This window comes from Lampetra planeri, chromosome 15, assembly GCF_965212315.1.
Source record: "Lampetra planeri chromosome 15, kcLamPlan1.2.h2, whole genome shotgun sequence".
Classification (NCBI taxonomy): Eukaryota; Metazoa; Chordata; class Hyperoartia; order Petromyzontiformes; family Petromyzontidae; genus Lampetra; species Lampetra planeri.
This window is the reverse complement of record NC_136121.1, coordinates 6,287,695-6,307,389: the sequence shown is the minus strand read 5'-3', so window position 1 is coordinate 6,307,389 and position 19,695 is coordinate 6,287,695. Positions and strand designations below refer to the sequence as shown.

At 46.7% G+C, this 19,695-nt stretch overlaps 1 protein-coding gene across 1 annotated transcript in view; it reads left to right on the top strand.

The window, feature by feature from the left end:
* The window catches only part of LOC144722629 (transforming growth factor-beta-induced protein ig-h3-like), a 31,845-nt gene extending 25,452 nt beyond the window's left edge, over nt 1-6,393 (top strand). The window contains exons 15-16 of the mRNA XM_078600885.1: nt 1,303-1,394; nt 6,227-6,393. Coding sequence (XP_078457011.1) covers nt 1,303-1,394; nt 6,227-6,244 — 110 coding nt within the window. The 3' untranslated portion in view covers nt 6,245-6,393. The remainder of the gene's footprint in view (nt 1-1,302; nt 1,395-6,226) is intronic.
* Nucleotides 6,394-19,695: the final 13,302 nt, after the last annotated feature.

The window sequence follows — 19,695 nt, the reverse complement described above, 5'->3', positions numbered from 1 at the left end:
ATAACAATACCGGGAGAGGGGGAGAACGGCATGTACATGTGTTGTTTGTGAATTGTGTTATGTGATTATTATTTTTGTGAACTGATAAACAAAAATACTGTATAGGACTCTTAATGTCCTGGGTAGATTTACGTCCCACATAGGTGCTCGCCAACAGCACTTGGCCCAACAGTTTGTCAAGGCTACACGGGGGAATCTTTGTCTTTGTGAACGGGCTTCCGCGCGCTGAGGCCTGCGCTTGTTTAGGCAGAACTCTGGGGAGAGATTAATATGATCGCGTTCGAAGGTGCGCCTGAATCCGTTTGTACAAATAAATACAGGAGACACATTTGAAAGTTTTTTAAACGTTTGCAGTGAATGTAAATGCGTATATATTGGATGGACAGAAACCCATGGCAATAAAGGGAGTAAGGCATCATTCTGTGTCACCAGATCATTCCAGACGGGATTCTTTGGTTAACAATGAGGTGCAATATAGGCACCTCCAGTGGCTGTAGGAGTCACACGAACTACACACAACGACATCGTAAAATTGCAAATAATTAAATTATCGCGATTCACTCCATGTATCGTGACCATTACAATTGATTTTAATCGATGAATCGTTAAGTCCTTAACACTTTGTGTAGATAAGTGCTTCATCGAAGAGGTGCGTTTACATACATGTACTGCCGTACGTACGATGCGTCGATTCAACAGCGCAGACGGATGCGCCGACACACACTCAACCAGTGCCGTGCGTGTAAGCAATGTAAGCCTGACCGGCACGGCTAATTGACCTAAATGAGGACAATTAAAGATGTGGAGATGTTGTAAGCGGAACTTGGGGGGGGTGGGGAGGGAGGTGGAATGTAAACAGGATGTGGCTCGGACCGGGGCGGGGGGGGCATCCACGTTTTGTACTCTTCGTTTTTTCGGTAAAGTCACGTAGGTAAAAAAAAAAGAAATAAAAATAAAATAATAAAAATCACGACGTTTCGGAGGCAACACAAGTCTCCGTCATCAGGTGGGACCGTCACAGCCAGATTTGCTGTATCTTGATCTTGATACTTGATCTTGATACAGCAAATCTGGCTGTGATGGTCCCACCTGATGACGGAGGACTTGTGTTGCCTCCGAAATGTCGTGATTTTTATTATTTTATTTTTATTATTTCATTTTTATTAATTTTTATTTCATTTTTTTTACCTCCGTGACTTTACCGAAAAAACGAAGAGTATGAATCCTTGCAGTCACGAAAGCTTCAAATCTAGAATCCACGTCTTGGCCACGCGTTAATGTATCGTCGTGTTGTCGTTGCAGCTCAATGGACCAATGCCATGGTGAACGATCGGCCAATGACTGACGAACAGCTCGCTATCTTTCAGCGCTTAACTGGACGGAAACACACTCTGGTGAGACGCACGTCGAATCACCATCGGACGTGGTTTACTTGTAGTTTCAATCAATTATTCATCAACAGTTTCATCAACAGATGGACAAAACACACGGGGGATGGCTGCCGTGGTGAGATGTTAACTACCTCGCCTGGTATACAGGAGGTGGTGGGTTCCATCCTGACCCTGATGCCGTGTATCTGTATATTTGGAGCTTGAATTTTCTCCCCACGGTCGCGTGGATTTTTGCCCGGGGTCCTCCGGTTTTTCCCTCCACATTTAGAATCAACGCGCGTTTAAATTATTTGGCTGCTATAAATGTCCACGCAATAAGCGACTCCGTTAAGCTATCACATGTGATGGCCAGATTACTTCTGAAAAAGAGCTATGTAGCTCAGTTGGGGCCTTACCTGCTAAAATGTAAAGTTTGAGTTCATAGTTTAATGGCCCACCATCACACTGGACTTGCAGTCAAGACGTCAGCAGTCCAGAGGTGGCCACTTCGATTTGATCTCCCAGGCACGGCAGTGGAAACAACGACACGAGTTCCTTTAACCCTCCCACCCCGCGCCGCCTCTGTCCACGCAGAAGCAGCAGCATAAATGTGCTCGCCGCAGTTAGTCGATTGGCAGGTTGCGTGCGGCAGAGATCGCAACCGGGTACCCGATACCCGTACCCTACCCGATACCCGGCTACCCGTACCCGGCCGGGTACGGTTACGGGTACCCGTTTGCGACCCTGGTACAGCCGGGTACGGGTAGGCCGTGAGTCACTGGTGAGTAGCCGTTTGTCACTCATTTCGGGTAGGGTACGGGTACGGGTAGGGAACGGGTACCCATACCCGGCCAGGTACGGGTACGGGTACCCATTTGCGACCCTGGTGCGGCCGGGTACGGGTACGGGTAAGGAATCAAAACCCGTTTGCAACCTCTGGCGTGCGGTGGGGTAAAGTGCGAGTACTCCCGCCTCAAGAGCTCGCTCCAGTGGAGGCCCTTCCGCCAGCAGTGGCGTGAGCAGGAAATTGCAGGGCTGCACCTTTACCTATACGCCTCTTTTTTTTTTTTTACTCGCAAAGTAATAGTCTCTTGCTTGTGGGAGAGCTAAAAATTGTCCTTGTGAGATTTCAATTTAGAGCGTGTAAATGCATGTTTTGAATATTTTTGGAAATTTGGTGTTGTACCGATCGTTAAAAAAAGATTCGGGAAACGTTTGCATTTAAAAGTATGTTTTTTTTATTCAATTAATTTAAACCATCAGCAGCAACGGCCATGTGTTGTCAACTGCTGGATGAAGGACTCAATTATCACAAGCATCAACCGTTGTGTATTCATCATCATAATCACGATCATCCATTGTCTGCCCACGATTGGCAGCAGACTTCTCTCCACGCCGTTCCTCGGAGTCCTCCTGCAAATGCCAAACTCCATCTCACTTCCACACACGCACTGATACCAACGCCCCAACTGGGCATGCAGACATCACGCCAGGTTCATAGCGGAGCTACCCGACGGCAGAGGTGTGGACTCGAGTCATGTGACTTGGACTCGAGTCAGACTCGAGTCATGAATTTGATGACTTGCGACTCGACTTGGACTTGCATAACAATGACTTTGTCCCACCTATGAGATGTGGACTCGAGTCATGTGACTTGGACTCGAGTCAGACTCGAGTCATGAATTTGATGACTTGCGACTCGACTTGAACTTGCATAACAATGACTTTGTCCCACCTCTGCCCGACGGTCACCCGAGAGCCCAGAGTTGGGACTGTGTGACCAGACGTGGAAAGAAGTTAGTAGTTGGGTCATATGTTGGTTCACAATTGACACGAGTGCTTTTTACCCACACGGTCACCGCTTTCAGGCGCGCTTCTGTGACCGTCTGGAACGCTCTTTCTTCCGATATTAGGAAGCCACCAGAGCTGTGCACTTTTAAATCATCTTGATTGAAAACTCCTTTCTCTAGAACTGCTTCCAGTGTTTAGTTTATTGTCCTTCTCCCGCACCTCCGGTTAGCACGGTCGGCTATGTATGGCGCGAAAGAAGTTCAACATACACATAAAGCCGAAAAGTTTAAATGGGATTCTTTTGAAACCTTTTCATAAATTGACTGGCGGAAAATAACCCAACATTTTCAGTGACTGTCTTCAATTTGTATCAGGTGTTTATCTTTTACAGTCGAGCTTACTCCTCAGGCCACGTTCACGAAGAAAATGTTCGCATTTTCCTCGTCTGTAAGGCTCCTCGGCAATGTCTTCCTGCTGTAAATACGCTCCACTTACGTAGTTTGAGTAATTGGGGGGGTGGGGGGGGGAATTACGCACGAAGCTCAAGAGAAGGCTACGCGCCGCTTGATGGGAATGAATCGGGCCGAGAGAGCTGACTCGCAAGGTTCAAGGGAGTTGCTGCTTCTCCATGTTTGGCATCGACGTTTTGCTCTGGGTCATTAAGATGCAGCAGGGCTACCGAATGGCTCACGGGACCAAACTGGGGCGGCCCTGAAAGAGAATTATGATGACCTCAACGGTGCAACACATTAACAGGTTCGGTAAAAAATATATATATACACGGTCACACCATGTTCTCCAGCTTTTAAGATGCCCAGGAAGGTGATAAGCACCCAAAACGTGTGCCCCGGGTCGATAAAGGTGGACAAATCTGGTCACAAAAACAATGATCCTCCGTGTAGCCTTAGCAGACTGTTGGCGCAAGTGCTGTTAGCGAGTAGCAACTTTAAAGGCCGGCACGGCACATGATGGGGTTGGATGGCCAGCACCACGCCTGGCCGTCTTTGTCTCCCGAGTGGTGATGTACACACATCGCACGAAGTACAAATTTTAGGCTAAGTCGACTTAGGGGAGGCCCACGACCGGATCAGATAATCGTCACTGGTGTTGGTCAGTCAACGGGAATCGAACTCGATCCGCCGGGCTCGTAGCATAGCGCACTAACCACTGCGTCAAGCACATGCACGCACACCCACTGGATTATACAACGCAGCACCGAACTGTTGCTTAAAATATCGCGAGAGAAGTCCGTCATGACCTGGGGAACATTGGCAACAAGTTGACTCCTTCACTGTGAAGAACCAGACGTGTATGGCGACTGGCCTTCAGGTTTACGGGGAGAGAGAATCTGACATAGTTACAGTGGGTCAGGTATAATTACGCATCGAAGCACTGCCATTTAATAAAATCCTCAAATTAAAAGAAAAATAATTCATGCCATGCTTCAAACATTATGGCAGTAACGGCGTAGTTATGACTGCGGATAGCAAACAATATGCAAGTGCGATAATGCACTCCGTATACATTATTATTAATAATGATCGTGCAGAGGTATTTTAAGCTAAACGTGTGTAAACTTTCGGGTGACTTGGGATGAGGGATGATATCAATCTGTGGCCTCATGAGGAGTGAAGTCATCAAAGAACCCGATTCCCGTACGCCGACCGCAGCTTCCAGATTCCACGGGAAAATTGCTTTAAAGAAAAATATTTTTTTTTTACTATAGGAACTTACAGTATGTTGAATTCCTGCTGACATACGAAACCAATTTAATATGGCCCGAAACAAAACGAAAAGGGCCAGAACGATGTCGTTATATCTCTCTGCATGTTTGCGACACCGCGGCTGCGGCTGAGTGTGCACCTATCCTGGCATAAGCGACGTGGTGACGTGACCGCCACTTAGTGGCGAACGGCGGTTGTTGTTGCAGGAGTGGTTTTTGTTTTTGGGGTGGAACTGTGTGTGTCTAGACATGCTTGACTCTTTCACTACATTGTATGAATAGCCGGTATGTCAACAAGCATCCGCATACGAACATCTGTCAAAATTAGGGTGTAACCAGGGATTAATTTCTCATTGAACGTATTCCAAGTCGCTGGTTTGAGAGTAGTAGGCGCGTGATTGGTAGACACAGCCGTAATTGATGCGGCATATGTATGTTGAATTTCTTTCACACCGTACGTAGCCAACAGTGCTAGTGGATGTGGAACAGGATGTGCAGTGTCCAGTGCAAGTCTATCCTCTGGGTCACTGACCCGGGACATATCCAGCTGAAATTAATCCCCGAGTGTAAGGATACATCGATTCCTTCATCAATATCGATTGTTAGGCTCACGATGCGTGCATCGCATCGCTTATGATTCGTACAAAATTGGTGCATTGAATGGCTTGTATTTCATATTTAGCGATTTATGTGTTTGCGTTAAAGCAAGAGCCACATCCACGTACAGCAATCGTTTCATATAAATCCCTCTGCGGCGTTTTCCCTCGCACTCAGCGTTGGTTTGCAAAACACGGAACGCAGCGACAACACGAAACGCGGCGACAGGGCCCCTCACTCTTCACCCAAGCACTTGGGATGTGTTTATTTCCGTACGCTCAAGCAGTTCACACGAAGCATGTCAGGTTAAATTTAGGAGGGCACTATATTTTCATGCGCCTTTAGCGGCGTTAATTTTACGCGGCGATATTCATAGCCCGGTGCTCAGATCAGCAGTAGCGCCCTGGGGTTACGGGGGATCTTGGTTATTAACTGGTAGAGGCTTGTCACCATTTAGGGCCGAGCTATCGGGCATCCATCTATCTAAACGTTTCTGTCAAACTCCTAAAAAAAAAACCCACCGTTGTTGCAGCAGCAGCAGCAGAGAGCAGTGCAGCAAAGGTCACTGTTGCACTGCACTTCTACGCTTCCACGTCTACTCTCCCCGGCCTTCAGCAACCCTGAAGTATGGTCAAATAGCGCCCCTTGACCCGCACGGCGTGGGGAGGCGACGGCCCTCACCGCTACAGCGCGTCGCACCGCCGTGCTTCTCCGTGTGCCCTGACGTTTCTCCCACCCCCCGCAGAGACCGAGGCGCATGTGAGGACGGTCGGACTACGGACGCCGCGTGGTGAAAACACGAACAGAAGCAACAAGAGGGTGTTCAGAAGAAGAACTTACCAGGGTCACAGTTGAGCACATTAATTCCATATTCAGGTTTTTCTTTTGTATGCACGGATTTTAATTGAGAAATAGTAGGTACGGCGGAACCTGTCTTCGAGAGATATACAAAAAACAACAACTCCCAGCCACTCGATTCGACGTCGATGGCTAATTATCGGGGACGGAGTCGCGGCGCGGTGCGTGCCGCTTACGAGGTCACCGCCGGTCACGCACTCCGCCGCGGCTTTGTGGACACGGTCCCAACGCCCCCCCCCCCCCCCCCCCAGAGTCAATGAAGGCAAGCGAGCCACAACGCTTTGCTCTTGTTCGGCCTCAACAGCAAAGGCGACCGACTCACACGCGGCCACGGCAGACTTGAACAAGTATAACCCGTAAAAACAAAGTTTTTCACTATAAAGCCTTTATATGCGTGGCGGCTAGAGTCCTCTCGTCCTCTGGCTTGAGATGGCTGCCACATATGGGTTAGATGATTGCATTGCACCATTAAGCAATTGGTAATTAAATATAATATTTTTGTCCTAAAAAGTGTAAAATTTTGGGGAAAAAATTTCACGAACATTAATTGTCACGCACAATGAGTCTGTGTCGAAAACGTCAGCTCGATTGGATCACGGGAAGTGGGTTAAAAAACGACCGAAAGATTTGCACGGTCCTAAGCAAAGCAAGCGAACTTAATATAAAGGATTTAAAAAGCAACACGGTACACCGCAACGCAAGCACTGCCGCGGATAAGCCCGTACGAGTGTGCGCGAGCGTGTGCGAGTGTGTGCGTGTACAAAGCTGTATGCATACGCAGTCTGGTTTTGAGGTCAACTCAGCTCGTCGTCACCTTAGGGGTTATTAAAATGAGCGCTACTATGGATAGACTGGTTTTCCATCATGGGAATGTGGAATTTCCATCGCAGTCAACAGACATGTATGGCATCAGAAACATGTTCTACCGTGGGAGCGCGTTTGCTCTGTATCATTACACGCGCTATTTAAACTTAAACTCACAGTCCCCTGTCAATCCACTCGTGGATCAGGATCTCCCCATGGTGTGTCGGTCGTGGAGGTTGTTTGACCATACTTCACCACGACGATCACTACGGTGTTGGTGACGTTAGTCATCCACTCAGACCACCAGGTTCATAGTGCAGTCTGCTAACCGCTGAACAACTATATTCACATATAGTCTGTTGAGTTTGTATTTTATTTATACTCTTATCTACATGCAATAAAATATATTGCTTATTTAATCGATACGATATTAACGTGTAGCCAATTGTTACAACTGCAATAATTATCCACAAGATATGAAGATTGCAAAAAAAAAATCGAAATAGATGGATATGAAAAAAAACTATTCTTGGCGATATGACCTTAATTGGAGCTTTGTTTAACATTCGCAGTCAGGTAATGGCCGTTGCGAGGTTGCGTGCCCATGCTAATGGAGTGAGCTCGCGGCCGACTCTGCCGCTGATGGCTCCACGTGGCTCTTGACGATAGGCTCGCTGAAAAAACAACTCCCGACGGAGAAGTGAGCCGGCGAGGAAAAACATCGGGAGCACTCGCACGACATAATTCCATTCTTCTGCGGAAGCGCGAAGCTTCAAACGGCACTCTCTTGCGTCACGGCAGACGTGAGCGACGCCCGTTTTTCCAAGCCGGGGGGCGCTTTCGGATAAACGAGATTTCAGAATGTTAAATACCTCCGCGCAACAACAACAAGAAAACAACAGTGGCCGGTACTCTTCCTGCTCTGGAAGGGTTTTTTTCTTTTCTTTTGCCGAGCGGCTGCGTGTTGAGGCAGAGCTTGAGCCGCTCCACCTTTGGCTCCTGAAAAATGCACCCATCGCGTGGGGCGAGACGTCGGTCATTGCTGCCAAAACGACGCGAGAACACCGCCGGAAAACGCATCTGAGAAGCCAAACGATTTGGCGTTGTTGGCAACCCATTGGGAGGGGAGGGAAGGGGGATTGAGGGCACAGGGAAGGTCAAATGTCAGTCAGGGTCACCGCGGGTTATTGGCAACCCATTGGGAGGGGCGAGGGCACCAGTGAAGGTCAAATGTCAGTTAGGGTCACCGCAGGTTAATGCTTGAAACTACAATGGAATTAAAGCGACGCGCTGTTGCTGCGGCAAACAAGGCTTTCAACCACACAGCCACAGTAAGGCGACACGTTTTCAAATGAATTAAGTCAGATTTTCTCTGTTCTGACGGACACTGGGTGGTGATTCTCTCCTTTGAACCGGTGATGGAAATTCCACATTCCTATGGAGGCCACTAGTCACCCCCCCCCTTCATACAACCACTGTTCATCCCCCAACCTGTGGATAGCAGCCTCAACAAATGGTGCTAATGTACAGGCCCCAGAGAGGTGACATCGAATGATGATGATGACGGTGCTGTCCCAAAAAAACTGAGCTCTATCCAAACCATTTTAAAGCAATCTGCACGTGATATCTCTCTTATATTATCCTGTGTGTGTCTTTACCATTTTCTCGTGTGTTCGCTTATTGAACAGGTTCCGCTGTATGTCAGATAAACACATATAGTCGTTTGTAATGTGTTGTAGAATGTATGACGTTTTTTCCCTTATCATTATTATTTGTTTTGAATATCATACTGCCAATGTTTTTTTTCCTTCTTGTATTATTTACGTTGCAAATATTAATGCCGCACATTTGAATCTGCCTCAACGTGTAAACCCACTCAGAATTAATCATCGAAAGCCACTGTATTTTTGTAGTTTTATTTTTACCTTCATTCTCTCCCGAACGACATCACGGCAATTCTAAACTTCAGCGGATGTGCATTTACCACGAATCAATGTAGAGGAAATACCATCCCTCATTTTAAGGGACAATGTATGTTTTCATTCATTGATAAGCTGACACCACATAGCCCATCCTTGGCGTACCTTGAGATCAACGCTTGGGCTTATCCTTGGGTTAAAATCCCCCCATCACCTCCTTGTTTGTGGAACATTCCAAATTGAACATCCCTGCAAGCGGTGCATTCGCACGGCTCACTGCAGATGAGCAGTGTTTATTTTGGAATGTTCCACGTTTCCCGTGAGGGTGGTACATGAGCCGGATTTTGCCCACTTGTTTAGATGAACCCGACGAGGGCACGATGTGAAAAGCCATTACCCAAGCAATGAATCAGTCGGCCATCCCGGAATTTGTAATATTAAGATATTTTTTTTTTCCTTTACGAATAAAAATGTATAATAGTGTCTGCTTGATGACATATCGGATTCCCGTAGACCATCCGTGTGTGCAGTCGACTTGAACGGTTTTTTTTTTACTGCATGCATCTCCGCGTGGGCGCAAATTTTGGACGTCGATTTGATTGCTGACGTCGCCAAAGCTACTCAATAAAAGTGTTTTGATCGACTCGGTGCTTGCGAATTTATTTCGCCGACGCGCGTCCGTTTCATTCCCGCGCATTACACTGTCGTCAGGCAGTTTCTTTAAAAATACCGTGGCAATGCGCTGCGCGTTCGCTGAACTGAGACAAAGATCACCCATATATAGCCTTAACAGACTGTAGGGGCAAGTGTTGTTAGCGAGCACCTATGAAGGCCGGAACGGTACACGAGGGGGTGGGTGGGCCAGCACCTCGCCCGACCACCTTTGTCTCTCCAGTGGCGATGCTTACACACTGCACTGGGAGCTCATTTCAGGCTGATTCGACCTAGGGGAGGCCCAGGACCGGTTCAGATAATCGTCACTGGTGTTGGCCGTGAACGGGAATCGAACCCGGGTCGCTAGGTTCATAGCGCAGGGTAGCGCTAACCGCTACACTACCGCTCCCCAACACACACAAACACACACTCATCACCACGTTTATTGCCGTCACTGCCTTGTGAATGAGAGAAATCGTAGAGTGGGGCTGACGTATCTGGGCCCATCTTCGGAGAGAGCCGCGGAGGGCAGAGAGAGAGGGAGTGACTGGTATGCAGTTAAAGATCACACCACCACTGGTCTGGAGAAAAATTGGCATTTTTGAGATTGTTGCCAAATGAACGGTTTTAGAATTCACACGCGAGCCAGTTGACTATTATTTGCCCACAAGTATCAAACAAACCCTTGGAAAGTCACGCATCTTTCTGCCCTTTCTGTCACGGCATATTAAATCAGCCTTTTGACATATTTTCCTGTTGTAAGGCAGTGTCAATGATGAATTTGGGGAGTGTTGCTCTTTTTAAAAAAATGTGTACTTGGGCACTAATGCCAATGCCGGTCCCTTGGCTTTTCTGTTCATTTAGAAAACCAAACGATGGCCACAAAACCCATCTGGACAGCGCTGTGGAAATAGCACGCGGGCGGCGGCTCAAAAATGAATGTTGGACGGGAGGGAGGAAGATTGCATCAGCCTGGCTTCATCTCCGGGGTCGATAAAATACGTACCATCATTAAAGGTTGTTCCCCTTTTTTCTGGCAAAAAACAGGTATGAGGATTCATACTCTTAGTTCTTTCGGTAAAGTCACGTAGGCAAAAAATGCAATTAAAAGTAATTAAAAAGTTTTTATTTATTTATTTTAAAAACTAAATAAAACATATTTTTTTACTTTCTATTTATTAATTTTAATTTCATTTTTTACCTACGTGACTTTACCGAAAGAACTAAGAGTATGAATCCTTGCAGTCACGAAAGCTTCAAATCTAGAATTAAGCTATTACGATGTTAAAAAACCAAACTGAAACCTTTTACAAGGAATCACGTCTGCATTAACCACAATGCTTGTGGTCAGAATGCAAACAAAAAACACTGATAATATATGCATTATCTTTGAAACTGATTCGTCCACACCAGAAACAGCTTTCTTTTGAGCCTCGTCTCAAACGGTGTTAGACCAGAGGACGCCAAAAGGCATACGTACCACTCTGGAAAACAACAGCGATTGTTCCGATGTATTTGCTGACCTCTGCCAAAAAAAATATTGGACTTTGCAACACTGAGTCAGTTCCATAAATGGCGACGCACGCTGACCCATGCTGGTTTTGCGTAGCCATATATTCATAAGTTATATGCCATGCAAGGCATCACGATGTCCTGCAGATAGAATTATTATTGTGCTTTCATTTGTATTAGTGGCATACTTCTATTCAATGTGCAAGTTTCTTGAAGGTAAAGTTAAAGAGCACTTTTGATAGTTATATAAAATGGTCTGACCAGTGTGGGAGTGTGAGCCACATACGGAGGCCCTTCCAGCAGCCGTGGCGTGAGCTGGCACTTGCAGGGCTGCACCTTTACGTTTTTTACCTCTTCAGCTCCAACACGTATGTAAGAAGACAGACACGGAGTCACCCGCGCATAAATATACACGTGCGCACACACAGCGATGTCAACTGTTGCACTGATGCAGATCCAGACGAAGGCACCTCAAGCATTCTCAGGGTTCAGCGTAAATGGCCGAGCCTCAGAAAGCCAGCAGTCCAGGAGCGGCCTGGCTGCAGGAAATCAACCCAGTGTCTTCACCAATGTATCAGAGAGGTACACATATTAACGCATCTGAAAGAAAAAAAGCCAAGCAAAGCGACGTTTACAACCATCCCCCACAGCGACTGCCAAAGAGGGTGATGGCCGTGTGAATGCTCTCGACTGCCGAAGGTCTGCGACGTTTAATTAGGACTCTTTTTTAAATTATGGCTCAAGAGGTCAAAAGAACAAAGGGCAACCCCCCCCCCACATCCCCCTTGGTGACAACAGTGGAAGTCTTTTGTCTCTCTTGCTCACCATCCCCCCCAGTTGTCCCTAGAATTGGTCACACTCGGCCTGTCAATCACGCCCGAAACAACGGCTGTCAGTGTGCCGCCGAGAGCCGTGCAGCGAGCACGCGCCTATGAACGTTGAACTTCTTTCGCACCGTACGTAGCCAACCGTGCGAATCGGAGGTGCGCGCATCCTACCAACCGTGACAAATCTGCAAATCGGGAGTAGCGTGCCTTCGTTCCGCGCACGTCATCGCTAGAGCTCCCACGTGTCGAGTTTTATTTTTTTACGAAGGTACCAACCATGTGCGATGGAGAATTAACCGGGGGTGGGGAGGGAGAAAAAAATACGTGACTTGTATGTGTGTTGAACTTCTTTCACACAGTACGTAGCCAGCCGTGCTAATCGGAGGTGCGGGGGAAGGACAACAAACTAAACACAAAAAGCAGTTTTAAATAAATGAGTTTTCAATCTAGATTTAAAAGTGCGCAGTTCCAGTGGCTTCCTATTATCGGAAGGAAGAGCGTTCCAGACGGCCGCTGAAGCGCATCCGAAAGTGCGCGATGCGGTGACCGTCTCCGTTCGATGGCCAGCAGCCAAAAGCCGCTGCTGCTGCCGCTGCCGCTGCTGCTGCCGCTGCTGCTGCTGCTTCTGCTGCTGCTTCTGCTGCTGCTGCTTCTGCCGCTGCTGCTGCTGATACTGCTGCTGCTGCTGCTTCTGCCGCTGCTGCTGCTGATACTGCTGCTGCTGCTGCTTCTGCCGCTGCTGCTGCTGCTTCTGCTGCTGCTGCTGCTACTGCTGCTGCTGCAAGGATGACCGGAGTTCAGGTGGTAGTTTGTGCTCCTTGACGAGATCAGCGAGGTCCTGTGGTTCACTTGCGGCCAGCACTTTGTGCGTAACGAGTGCGACCTCACAATGTAAGTTGACTTGCGTGACCGTGTTGTCATGTTCGGGTTCCTTTTTTCCATCCAACGCAAAGTTACACTTAAACAAAACAACACATTAGCTGGGTACAAAACGACGACATGTCGAATAAACGTCCGGCTGTGGCGGTGCGTTAAGTAAGTGGAAATTGTAACATCCACAAAAATCACAATTTGCACGCGGAAAGAAATACAATACCCCCTTTAAAAACGCATTCGTGGAGGAACTGTCACTTAAGATTACAATTTATTAGATTTTTTATTTATTTACGTTTCGTTATTTATTTTCGGGAGGGCGACTGGGGAGCAAAGGTGGGGAGGATGGAGGGGGAAAGGTCACGGGAGATTTCTGAGGCCCCCTGCCCTTGAAACGGCACTTAACGACCCCAGCAAAGAACTGTGCATTTGATAAAGAGCATCTGATGTTCTGTGGGAAGGAATCCCATGGCTTGGTGCTCCAACAACCAAACAGTGGCTGAGCTTGTTTGCTTCTGAAGCCCATTTTGATCGACACGGGCGTAACGTTTCAAAGCGGACATGTGTGGCCCACGTGGAGTGGATTTTCCCACTTGGAGCAACTGCCAACGGGAGTTGACGTACACAGCAAAAATATGACAGACCCAAGTTACAGTTTTTGCGCAATATACAGGCCATGTATAGATTCATCTCCCAGCCCACCGTGCGCCTCGCGCTTTCATGAATAGGCAGGATTCAGATCGCAACTCGATCCTTGGTGGCCTTGTTTTTACCCTCTCATTTGCGACTGGCTGCCTCGTTCGTTGTCGTATTTCTTTCGTCTTTTTCAACCACTCGCCCAAGTGGAACATGTGCATGTCATTTTCATGAAATGTAAAGGACATATTCGTACACGCACAATTTTCGAGGCAAGTATTGTCAAATCGACGAATCACTAGACACTTGCAAAACAGTGCTACAATTAAATGTTGGAACGGTGGTGCGGTGGTTCGTGTACTGCACTATGAACCCAGGAATGTATCTGACAAGCCGAATTTATAACTATAACGATTTTATTTACCAGGTAAAACCCAATGAGCTCTGTTTTAGAGGCGACCTGGCCACACTTGATAGCTCATCGAAGTGGCTTCTATCATCACACATGGGAATTTATCGTAGCTGCCAAACACTCCAAACGCATGCTTGTAAACGTTGAGGTGAAACCCGGAGGAACCTGGAGAAAAATCCGCGCGATCACTGGGAGAACACGCCAACTCCAAATAGACAACAGGCATCGTCAGGGTCAGGATCGAACCCACGACCTCCTGCGTACCAAGCAAAGGAGACGACATCTCGCCACCGTGGTGCCCTTTTATTCTGAGTTTCATTCGGCACCAAGGCTAACCGTGGCGGATCATATCTGAACTAGGGCGTGGGTCATTCCCTTCATCCACCTGTACTGACCGGCGTGGTGATTTTGGCCAAAGGACCCCCGTGACAAACGTGGCGTGGGAAGGCCTTTATCTAGCAGTGGCTGTGCAAAGGGCTGTACATTTTTAAATGTCTGTCAACACAAACTTTGATATTTTCAAAGCAATTTCCGATATTCCCGTATGTGGCACATCACTAAAGCAATGCCCAGCTTTCCATAAATACTACATGAGATATCGGTGATTCATTGAAACAAAAAATGTTATTCCGTGAACGAGCTAATTATTTGGGTGATAAGGGTTAATCAACTGTTAATTTTAGCACGAAACCAATAACATGTGGAATAATATCACTTTAGCTAAAATACTGAAGACGTTTACATGCCACAACTAATCAAAACACATTTCAACTGGATTAAATGAACTCAGTTGTACAGCAGACACCATATCCCGTTGGAGGAACCCAGCGAAAATAAACGATTTCACTGGCTTTCCCCAAACCACTCGAATGCATTTTCACTGGATTCACGGAAGCGAGCGAGTTGTACAATGGCAGATTTAGAGCGCAGCTTCACGCTTGTGGAGATCCATCGGTCAGATTGCCGACTGAGCTCAAATCGCCGATCGTGCATCGTGCAGATACGAAGAGCGAAGAGTGACAGAGGGCAACCGAAGGGCTTATATTATTTTACAGCCTTTTAAAATAAACAAAAACTCTTGAGAAATTATAGCCGTGAGGTAAGTCGTCTGCGATGTTTTTATTGGCAGCTTTACCAATTACAACGCTGGCTGGCATTACACGTGCGTCTTGCCCGTTTTTTTTTCAAATGAGAAATATACATTTTAAAACCCACGTATCTCCAGCAGCCCTCCGCATAAGCACGGTTGGCTACGTACGGTGCGAAAAAGTTCAACATACAGAGCAAAATAGTAAAAGTATCAATACACGGGCTCATTTCAGTATATGCAAGATACACATATGCTGTGAATATTGTATTGCCTTTGGGCTCGTTTGCAAAAACACAAACCCACACAGCGCACCTCGTGACCCACGCACGACTGCGGTTGGTGGGAATGAAATTGCATAAAGAAAGGTTGATTGGGGTGCCTTGGCAAAACACAGCATGAACACAAAGGTATGCGCGCTAAACGGAACAAGTTTATGGCTTGCATACAAAAACAATGCCAAGGAGATCCAAGGCAAACAGGAGGCGGATACAGACGATTATTGTTCCAATTCCTAAATAGAATTCGGAATCCACAGTTTGGGAAATGTGTACACCTGTAAAGACACACGCGGGTGTGTCTTGACATACAGCACTTCCTGGTCCACAGCAGTCACCTGCACACTGGTGCGGTAAAAAAAATAAGTCATATTTTTAAACACTTTTTTAAAAACACGCTTTTATGAAATGTACCGTACTAGTAATGGCAGAACTCCACGACTCCAGGAAGTGGCCCCGAAGCTTGCCATAGCGTAAGGGACCGTGGCCAATTACAGCCAACATCAGTTGACCGTGGACAATTACACACAAGCCTAAACATAACTTATTAAAAAAAAATTCTAAATATATATTGTTTTCTGATAGAATATAGTATTGTCATCAGTATGACATAAGTATACCAAGTTTGCAGTCGATGCCACATTGGGAAGTGGGTTAAAATTGAGTTACAAGATTTGAGGATACAACAACGACGACAACAACAGACAGAGTGAGTTAAATGAAAGCGTGTAACAACTCCTCCGTTCAACCCCCACACCAATCGGCCAAAAACAATTCCCGATGCCGAGATGCAGCGCGTCTCGCTGTGAAGCAGCGGATCTACTCCCCGTGTGGCAACGGCCGTGGAGGCGGACGCTGTGCAAGCGTGTCTAGCGGGGCTCTCTTTGCAACAGAACGGCGCTATCAGCGGTGACCTGCGCTGGCGAATCTTTGCACCCAACAGGCGCGTACATTACGCGGGTCGGAGGTCACGCGGGCAGCATCATCCTCTCTTCTCCCAGGACAGAGAAAGGGTCTTCATCCTCGTGCACATTCTGACAAGAATTCGTTGGACAGAGGCGTCAGAGGCTTTGCTGAGTCGAGCACCCATTAATTAATTCGTGAGCCAGGATGCAGCCACTGTCTGCCAGGGTGGTCGGCCCCCGCCAGGTGAACCGCTCTGAGCATTGCTCCGACTCGGGCCCCCGACAATACTTCCCAGGATTCCTATAGGAGAGGTTTCAAGCAAGGTAACCGATGGAGATTTACCATCGCCACCGCCGTCACCGTTTGCCGATCGAGCAGGCAGGGAAGAGTTTTGCGAGGCAAATTCATCCGTGCCCTCCTTCCTCTCCAGCTTCAGCAAATTCTGACAGGCCTAGAAGCAGTCGATGTTGTGGGTGAAGTCGAGGCAGGTGAAGAACTTTGCTTCGAGGTCACGTCTGAGAGATCGCCGTCCCACAAAGACAACACCTGTCCGTCGTCATCGGCGACGTCAATATACGGCAAAGACACCAATCCCTCGTTATGTCAACTCAACTCAATATATACGGAATAATTATATAACGTTACATATAAATTGGGGAACGAATTCGATACGAAGCGTTACATTTGCATTTACGGAATTTTGAATATCTAAATTATGTATTTTTCTGAATTTCCAACGGTTTTGCACTATACTGGGTTCCTGTGATTTTAGGTGCCAACGCCTCACGCTTGGCTTGTTGTTTCGGTGTTAATAACGCCTGCTGCTGTACAGGATTTCACCCCTTTTTCAAAACGTTCTTACTTCAGTAATGTAACTCGAGATGTTGGAAAGAGGCCATTAAGCCGCAAGCGACAGCCAAAGTGCAAAACAACGACCTCCTCAAACGGCAATCACAAGTTTCTTACTGTGCAGTCATTTTTTTTATTTCGCGACTTTTGAATACAATTAATATTGTATCATAAAATTACAGATTATTCCACTAAATGTGCTTAAAACACTTAAGTGTGATGTTATTCTTTGTCTTGGGGTCGAAATATGTTCCGTAAGGAACGCATCTCCAATGAAATAATGTATGTCAATGGGAAAATAGGGTTCAATAAATAGATTTTCGCTTTATGTGCAATTCTCGTGGAAAGTATCCGTTCCGTATATTGAGGGATGCCCTGTATGATAAACTCCAACTTGGCTACATTGAAAACCCCCGAGAAAAAAATTATGAAAACTAGCCTGCATAGACTGCTAGAGTTAAACCGTAGAATTTAATTCAGCAAAACCAAATACATTCCAAGATGCTTTTAAGCGTGGTTCCCTCCGTCTGTACGGCCTGTGCAGAGACAAGAGTGATGGTTGGTGGTGGAAAGGTCAGAATCAGAATATTTATACTGGAACAGTCCGATGAGCTATAAATCTCTTGTTCACAAATATCCAGGTCGCATTCTTAGGTTTTTTCGGTAAAGTCACGTAGGTAAAAAATAAAAATTAATCAAAGTAAAATAAAATCATAATAAAATATAAATCACGACGTTTCGGAGGCAACACAAGCTTCCGTCTTCAGGTGTTGCCTCCGAAACGTCGTGATTTTAATTTAATTTAATTTTACTTTTATTAATTTTAATTTTTTACCTACGTGACTTTACCGAAAAAACCTAAGAATATGAATCCTTGCAGTCATGAAAGCTTCAAATCTAGAATTATCAAGGTCACATGGCAGCGCCTCTAAAATGGAAGAGCGCCCGCATTTCCGTACGCATCCCTTTGATGTTGTTGTCCTTGTCCTTGTCCTCTGCCGACAGCACCATGCATCTCCCTTGCAAACCACAGCTGGGTAATTAGCTAAACACGTGACTTTCCGAGTAACAAATAAACATTATATTATTGGATCTTTCGGTAAAATCACGTAGAAGGTAAATAATAAAATAATATTAATATAAAACAATAAAAATTCTCACGACGTTTCGACTGCAACACAAGCAATCATCATCAGGTGTGGAATCAACAGCAAGAATTTTTTTTTAAATTTTCCAAAATTTTCTAATTTTCTAAATTTTAAAATTTTCTTGCTGTGGATTTCACACCTGATGATGATTGCTTGTGTTGCAGTCGAAACGTCGTGAGAATTTCTATTGTTTTATATTTATATTATTTTATTATTTCCCTTCTACGTGACTTTACCGAAAGAACCAGGAATATGAATCGCTGCAGTCACGAAAGCTTTAAAGCAAAATAAACATTAGTCGATTGATTCCGAGTCTGCTGCCTGCAGATGGCAGCTACCACTCCATCAGCTACCACTCCATCAGCTACCACTCCATCAGCTACCACTCCATCTGCAGGAATACCGTAACCGACATGGTGGGCACTGACGCACAAAATGAAATTGAAAAACATTTTATTGACAATATAATTTCAAGAATCTAATGTTTATGTTAGTATCTTAGGTTCGTTCGTTCATTTCTCAATCCGCTTGTCCTGGTGAGGGCGGCGGCAGCAGCATGTTGAGTAGTAGGGCGTTCCAGACCTCCCTTTCCCTGACAAAGGACTCTAGCTGGAGAATTCCCAGGTGTTCCCAGGCCAGCCGAGCGACATAGTCCCACCAGCGTGTGCTGGGCCGGCCCCGGGGTCTTCGCCAAGTGGGACGTGCCCGGTAAAGTACCAGGGGGAGTCTACCGGGGGCACTGGCGGAGCCAGTGGGTGGGGGGTGGGGGGTGGGTGGAGTGGCACGTGCCCCCCCAATGATCCGATCCAAATCCCTAATTTCGATTACATAATTGGGGTTTATTAGTAACAAATCGGAATTTTGCAACCCCCACTGCCACTGTGTAGCATGTTATTAAGTGCCAGTGACTCTATGAGATGATAGGACAATAGTCTGAGTCCGTAATTGGCAATAAGTAATGGCAAAGCAGTTATAAGTGACTCAGAATTGTGCGCAGTTGCGAATACAGTACACGACTTCCCTGAAGGCATCAACACCTTCAGCGAGCGCGATGCCGATCACACAACGCGGTTCGAATTCGACCCTCGATCGATGGCTGCACCATCGCCGCACACGCGTAGAATAAAAAGCAAGGGACAAGTCCTTACTTACTAACTCCTCGATCATTTTTCATTGCTGGAAGGGTTGCCCCCCCCTACCTGATAATCCTGGCTCCGCCATTGACCGAGGGGCATCCTGATGGCCGAACCACCTCAACTGGCTCCTCTCAATCTGGAGGAGCAGCGGCTCAAAACCTCATTTCGGCCCCTTGTACCCGCGATCTCATCTTTTGGGTCATTACCCAACGCTCATGACCATAGGTGAGGGCCGGAACGCAGATCGACCTGTAAACCGAGAGCTTTGTTCGGGAACTCAGCTCCCGCTTCGCTACCATGGAACGGTACCCGCAA